The sequence below is a fragment of the Trichechus manatus genome, unplaced genomic scaffold (genome assembly GCF_000243295.1).
Source record: "Trichechus manatus latirostris isolate Lorelei unplaced genomic scaffold, TriManLat1.0 scaffold00028, whole genome shotgun sequence".
NCBI lineage: Eukaryota > Metazoa > Chordata > Mammalia > Sirenia > Trichechidae > Trichechus > Trichechus manatus.
Genome location: NW_004443964.1, coordinates 19,183,560 through 19,190,774, shown reverse-complemented (window position 1 = coordinate 19,190,774; position 7,215 = coordinate 19,183,560). Strand labels below are relative to the sequence as shown.

General features: G+C 38.3%; 1 protein-coding gene across 1 annotated transcript in view; it reads left to right on the top strand.

The window, feature by feature from the left end:
• The window catches only part of LOC101342993 (uncharacterized), a 512,538-nt gene that overhangs the window by 182,503 nt on the left and 322,820 nt on the right, over nucleotides 1–7,215 (top strand). Inside the window, exon 34 of the mRNA XM_023729385.1 lies at nucleotides 6,513–6,566. Within this exon, the coding sequence (XP_023585153.1) occupies nucleotides 6,513–6,566 (54 nt within the window). The remainder of the gene's footprint in view (nucleotides 1–6,512; nucleotides 6,567–7,215) is intronic.

Sequence of the window (7,215 nt, the reverse complement as noted above, 5' to 3'; positions counted from 1 at the left end):
CAGTGAAACTGTCTGGGCCAGGGCTTTCTTTTGTTGGGAGTTTTCAAATTACCTTTTCAGTCTCTTCTTTTGTTATAGGTTTATTTAGTTATTCTACCTCTGTTTGTGTTAGTTTAGGTTGGTAGTGTTTCTAGAAATTTTTCCATTTCCAGTAGGTTTTAAAATTTGTTAGAGTATAATTTTTCATGGTATTCTGTTATGATTCTTTTAATTTCAGTTGGGTCTGTTGTGATATTGCCCATCTCATTTCTTATGCAGGTTATTTGCTTTCTCTCCTGTTTTTCTTTTGTCAGTTTGGCCAATGGTTTATCAATTTTGTTTATCTTTTCAAAGAACCAGCTTTTGGTCTTGTAAATTCTTTCAATTGTTTTTCTGTTTTCTATTTCATTTAATTCTGCTCTAATTCTTATTATTTCCTTTCTTCTGGTGCATGAGGGCTTCTTTTGCTGCTCTCTTTCTATTTGTCCGAGTTGTAGGGTTAATGTTTTGATTTTGGCCTTACTTCTTTTTGGATATGTGTGTTTATTGCTATAAATTGACCTGTGAGCACTGCTTTTGCTGTGTCCCAAAGATTCTGGTAGGATGTGTTTTCATTCTCGTTTGATTCTGTGAATTTCTTTATTCCATCCTTAGTTTCTTCTATAACCCAGTAGTTTTTGAGCAAGGTGTTGTTCAGTTTCCATGTGTTTGATTTTTTTTCCTTGCTTTTTCTGTTGTTGATTTCTACCTTTATGGCTTTACGGTCAGAAAAGTTGCTTTGTAATATTTCAATGCTTTGGATTCTGTTAAGGCTTGCTTTATGGCCTAATATGTGGTCTATTCTGGATAATGTTCCATGTGTGTTGGAAAAGAAAGCACACTTGACTGCTGTTGGGTAGAGTGTTCTGTATAAGTCTATGAGATCAAGTTGGCTGATTGTGGCATTTAGATCTTCCGTGTCTTTGCTGAGCTTCTTTCTGGATGTTCTGTCCTTCACCAAAAGTGGTGTATTGAAGGGTCCTACTATTATAGTGTAGCTGTCTATCTATCTTTTCACTGCTGTTAGAGTTTGTTTTATGCATTTTGGAGCCCTCTTGTTGTGTGCGTAAATATTTATTATAGTTATGCCTTCCTGGTGTATTGACCCTTTAATCATTGTATAGTGTCCTTCCTTATCCTTTTTGGTGGATTTTACTTTAAAGTCTATTTTGTCAGAGATTAATATTACCACTCCTGCTCTGTTCTGAGTGTTGTTTGCTTGATATATTTTTTTCCAGCCTTTGAGTTTTAGTTTGTTTGTGTCTTTAAGTCTAAGGTGTGCCTCTTGTAGGTGGCATATAGACGGATCGTGTTTTTTCTTTATCCATTCTGCTACTCTCTGTCTCTTTATTGGTGCATTTAGTCCATTTACATTCAGCATAATTATTGATAGGTATGAGTTTAGTGCTGTCATGTTGATGTCTTTTTTTTGTGCTGTTGAGTTTCTTTGTTCAGCTTAATTTTCTGTGCTGAATCACTGTTCTTTATGTATTTTCTTTGTTGTTGATTTTGTGTTTGCTGAGTCTTTATGATTTTCTTGTTTTTTATTTTGATGTGTAGGACTGTTAGTTTCCTTTATGGTTACCTTAATATTTACGCCTATTTTTCTAAGTTTAAACCAATCATTTATTTCTTTATATCGCCTTGACTTCCTCTCCATATGATAGATCTCTGACTACTTTTTTTAGTCCCTCTTTTTTGTTTTTATGTTGTCATGCTTTACATATTGATGTCTGTGTTTCCCTACTTTCAGCATTTTAGCTTTGATTTATTTTTGTGACTTCCCTATCTGGGTTTATATCTGATTGCTCTGTCCTGTGTTCTAGTTTTGGGTTGTTATCTGATGTTATTGATTTTCTAACTGGAGGACTGCCTTTAGTATTTCTTGTAATTTTGGTTTGGTTTTTGCAAATTCCCTAAACTTCTGTTTATCTGGAAATGCCTTAATTTCGCCATCATATTTGAGAGACAGTTTTGCTGAATATATAATTATTGGCTGGCAGTTTTTTTCCTTCAAGGCTTTATGAATGTCATCCCATTGCCTTCCTGCTTGCATTGTTTCTGCTGAGTTGTCCGAGCTTAGTTTTATTGACTCTCCTTTGTAGATGACTTTTCATTTATCCCTAGCCCCTCTTAAAATTCTCTCTTTATCTTTGGTTTTGGCAAGTTTGATTATACTACATCTTGGTGACTTTCTTTTGGGATCTACCTTGTGTGGGGTTTGATGAGAATCTTGGATAGATATCTTCTTATCTTTCATGATATCAGGGAAGTTTTCTGCCAACAAATCTTCAACAATTCTCACTGTATTTTCGGTTATCCTCTGCTGTTCTGGTAGGTTATTCCTCTTGATACAGTCCCACGTAATTCTTAGGGTTCTTCATTTTTTAAAATTCTTTTATCTGATTTTTCGTCAAATAAGTTGGTGTCAACTGCTTTATCTTCAGTCTCACTAATTCTCACTTCAGTTGCCTCAATTCTGCTCCTATGACTTTCTATTGAGTTGTCTAATTCTGGAATTTTATTGTTAATCTTCTGGATTTCTGTTTGCTGTCTCTCTATGGATTTTTGCAGCCTGTTAAATTTGTCATTATGCTCGTCTATAACCTTCTTAGGTTCCTCTGTTGCTTTGTCTTTGTGTTCCTTGACTTGTTCTGCCATTTGACTGATCTCCTTCCTGATATCTTGAAGAGTTCTGTATGTTAATCTTTTGTATTCTACCTGTGGTAATTCCAAGAAATTCTCATCCTCTGTAAAATGTCTTGATTCTTTGTTTTGGGAGCTTGCTGAAGCTATCATGTCTGCCTCTTTATGTGATTTCATATTGACTGTTGTCTTTAAGCCATCAATAAGTTATTACATTTATTTTATGTTTTCTTACTGTGTCCTAGCTTCTTGTTTTGTTTTGATATGCCCAAATAGGCTGCTCATGTGAGCTGGTTTGATTATTGGTGCCTTTGAAGCTCTAACATCCTGTCACCAGGTGGTTAGATCTGTTACTAGGCATGTGAGTCCAGGAGTCCGTTTACTTTTCTTGTATGAATTCAGCTGAGGTGTCCAGGTAGTCGGTCACCAAGTGTGTGGTGCAGGCTCTTACCTACAGTCCTAGATGGGCAGGGATGATTGGTGTAGGCACAGGTATCTGGCTGCAGTAGGGGGTCACACGCTGATCAAGGCAGGGGGCTGACAGTTGACCCTGAGTGTGTCTGGAAGGAAAGCATGTCCCTGTTCCCTAGAGTGTGTAGTTGGGTGGGTTTTGAAGCCAGACTATGGGCACCCAATGCTGTTGGCTGTAAGGACTGGGAGGAACCACTTATTCTTGGACCCCTTTGCAGGTGGCTAGGTGGTGTAGGCAGAACCACTAGTCCTCAGTCCCCTGATGTAGGTAGGTGAGTACCCTGCTTGATGGGCAGAGTAGTGTCAAATGTCACAAACCTGCCACTCCACCATGTAGCTGATGCAGTTGAAGTTAGACTTTAGCTATTTACCCTGTTGTATTGTGCTAATGAGGGCGTACGGTGTTGAAATGGGCCCACACAGGTCTGTGCATGGGTGAAAGGCATTCAGAGTCCATGGATCCCTTATGCCTGTGCTTAGGGGAGTTGTGCCTGCCCCGAGTTCCTGGCTTAGGGGAGCTGGCAAATTATTTTTTCCCTGTTTGTTAATTTGTTCCTTCTCCAAGGCCAGGAGAATGGCTCAGGGCATGTGATGGGTCTTACGTCTGGCCCAGGGGATGCTGCAATTGCTGAAGCCAGCCCAGGGCCCAGTGCACAGTAGGGAGGCAGTAGGTAAATGGGAGAGAGGTCCTTCCCAAATGGGATGTTTTTTGATCCACCCAGTGGGTTAGATGCATGTACTTATCTTTTGTTGATTGAGTGCCACTTAAACTGGTTTTGAAGGCCTGAGTAGATTCTCCACTGCTCGACTGCTCGGTCTCTCCCAGTGTGGAAAACGCATCCTGAATGCTACTGCTTGCCTCACTGCACACATCAGTCTATCCAGCCTGCAGGTGCTGGTTCCCACTGGATCAGGTCTGGCAACCCCTCACTGCTTCTGAACCATCTCTCCCTCCTCCTGCCACTCAGTCTGACTTCTCAACTTTGCCTTTGATGTTCAGGGCCCCTAGATTGTCATATATAATCAATTCACTTGTTTTTTTTGGTCTTTGTTGTGAGAGGGACCACCAGAAGCATCTGACTACTCTGCCATCTTGTCCCCACTTCCAGCACACATCTCAAGAACCATTCTTAAGAAGTACTGTGTCTCCTGTCAATAATCATTTGTTTAGAAAGTAGAATTTCTTTAAGTTAAAAACTATAACCACAAGAACAGTCAACTTTGAAACATTGTTGAAATCATTAGCAGTGCCAGAAACAATGGAGAAGATAAAAGGGATAATAAAAGAAAAAGGAACTCAGAGAAATGAAAGAGAAATACATCATGGAAAATGATAAAAATTAATAAAACTACCTTAAATGCCATGCTTTGGCTTGTCCTTCTTCAGAATAAATTTCATGTGAGGAGTGCAGGGAAACCAAGGCTATATATTGGCTATTTAGTACTTCAGCTGTGAACTTATATTTATGGGAATACTTTGGCAGCCCTTCCTCTGTTTAATTGATTCAACAAGCATTATTGAGCTCCCACTATATTCTATGGATTCTGCCAGATATAGAAATTAACGTGACAGGATTTTGGTCGTGCAGGAGATTATAATCTAGTAGAAAGGCAGAGTGAACCTGTCATGCCCCTGTCAGGTGCCCAGAGGACAGAATGGAAACTTCTGAAGTTTGGAGCAAGTTAGTGGACCTCAGAGAACTGTTCCTGGCTCCTAAACTGCCATACCACCATCGTATACACCAGTGTCATAGGTCAAGAAAGGCCAGGCACACAACATTCTATAACTTTTTAAATTACTGTTTTCATTTTTGCCTTCTCTTTTTTTAAGCACTAATCTGTGCTTCTTGAACAGAATTAAGACATTAACAAAGATGAGCTTCTCTGAAGAAAAGCATTCCTATAGAACAAAGACAGCTGTATGTTTCACTGCCATTACACAACTCAATGGAAGAAAAGAAAATATTTACAAAATGGAAGGTTGTTTTTTCTTCCTCCTTCCTTTCTTTTTGCAATGCTTAAAGGGCTATTAAGAATTTTCAACCTTATAAACCTTTCTTTATTTTGATAATTTGATTGCTTTGTTCTTTCTTTCTCTTTATTTTTAAATAAAAATGCTTTTTGCATTCATCCTGTAATAAACATTATTTATTATATATTTAAACGTTCTTTATTACATGATAAAATAAACATTCTTCTATGATACAAAGATCCTTGAAGAATTGTTCAGGAGGATCCTAAGATGATCAAATTTGTGCTTATAATGATCACTCACTCTGGTGGCAGTATGGGAAATGAATTGGAAACAATTACACTGCGGGCAGTTTTGAATGAGGGCTGAGGAGGAGAGGACAGAGAATAGAAGAAATGGTCCCCTTTTCTTTACCCCTCCGTAATGGAATGGAAATTATTTCCTTCTTTGGAGATCTGAGGGTAGGGAAAAATGTTTTGACCCAAACAATGCCCAATGTTCATTGGATACTTGGGTCTGCAGCTCAGAAGGGAATTCTGTGCTGAGATTTAGACTCCAAATGTTGTAAACATTTGAGTTGCCTCTCACACTAGACTTAGTGTTGTTTATGGAAATGTATTCACTACATAGTGATCCGAGCTCTAGTGGCACAGTGGTTTAGACCTGTGGCTGCTAACCAAAATGTTGGCAGTTTGAATCCACCAGCCACTCCTTGGAAACCCTATGGGGCAGTTCTCCTCTGTCCTATAGAGTCGCTTTGAGCTGGAATTGACTCGATGTCAGTGGGTTTGGTTTTTGGTTTTATACAGTGATCAGGGAATTCATCATGCTTATGAGCATGTATTTATTGAACATCTAATATGTATATTAAAAACTGGTTGCTGACAAGTTGATTCCGACTCATGGTGACCCCATGTGTGCATATTGCTGCCGTCCACAGCTCCTGATGGACTGTCAAGCATAGGCCCCATTTTTCTTGGTTGGGATGCACATATTAAAACAGGCAGGTCATTAAAATGGATTACTTAAAAGTTTTATTTATGTTAGATAACGGGGGAAAAAATATCATGCCACTATCTCCTTATACTAGCAGAATGAATGTCTCCTTTCCATCTTCTCCTAAAAAGGAGGTCATGCTGAGTTCTGAAAGATACTACAAAATTTAAACACTGATTTTTTTTTTGTCTGTTATATATTACAAAATTACCTTATTTTGAGATTGATTAACAGAAATCACTCTTTTTTCCCCCCCAATGCTTTATATTTATTTAAAATTAAATGAGGCCATATGGTAGGTCAGTATATACAACATCCCCAATTGCTATGTTTACATTAATAATTTTATAGAATTCACTGTAATAAGTATCACTTACTTTTGTGGTCTAATTAGCTCCTTATTTTACAGTTGCTAAAAAAGTGAACAAGAAGAAAGGGATAAAAGATAGGAGGGTATCTATAGGTGAGTGAAAGCTTTGTTAATTGATTAATTAATTCATTTATTTTACAGCTATTTACTGAATAACCAGGTGGTGCTAGGCTCTATGTTAGGTGCTTGAGATATTAACAAGCAAAATGAACTTTTTTTTTTTTAATTGTACTTCAGGTGAAGGCTTACAGAACAAATAGTTTCTCATGAAACAGTAGTACACATATTGTTTTATGACATTGGTTAACAACCCTACAACATGTCAACCGTCTCCCTTTTCGACCTTTTTTTTTTTTTTGGTGGCAATAATACATAGTCAAAGATACAACTTTTCAAAAATTTCTACATGTACAGTTCAGTGACATCGACTACGCTCTTCCAGTTGTGCTGCTATTCTCACTTTAGATGAAGGCTTACAGGACAAAATAGTTTCTCATTTAATAGTTAGTACACATGTTACCCTAGGAATATGACAATGGTTAACAACCTCACAACACATCAACACTATCCTTACTCAAACTTGGGTTCCTTATCACCAGCTTTCCTGTCACCTTCTGCCTTCTGGCCCTTGCCCCTGGACCGCTGTGCCTCATTAGTCCCATTGGTTTTATGGGGATGTCCACTCCCTGGCTGAATGGTGAACCTCGGAAATGACTTCACCACTGAGCTAAAAGGGTGTCTG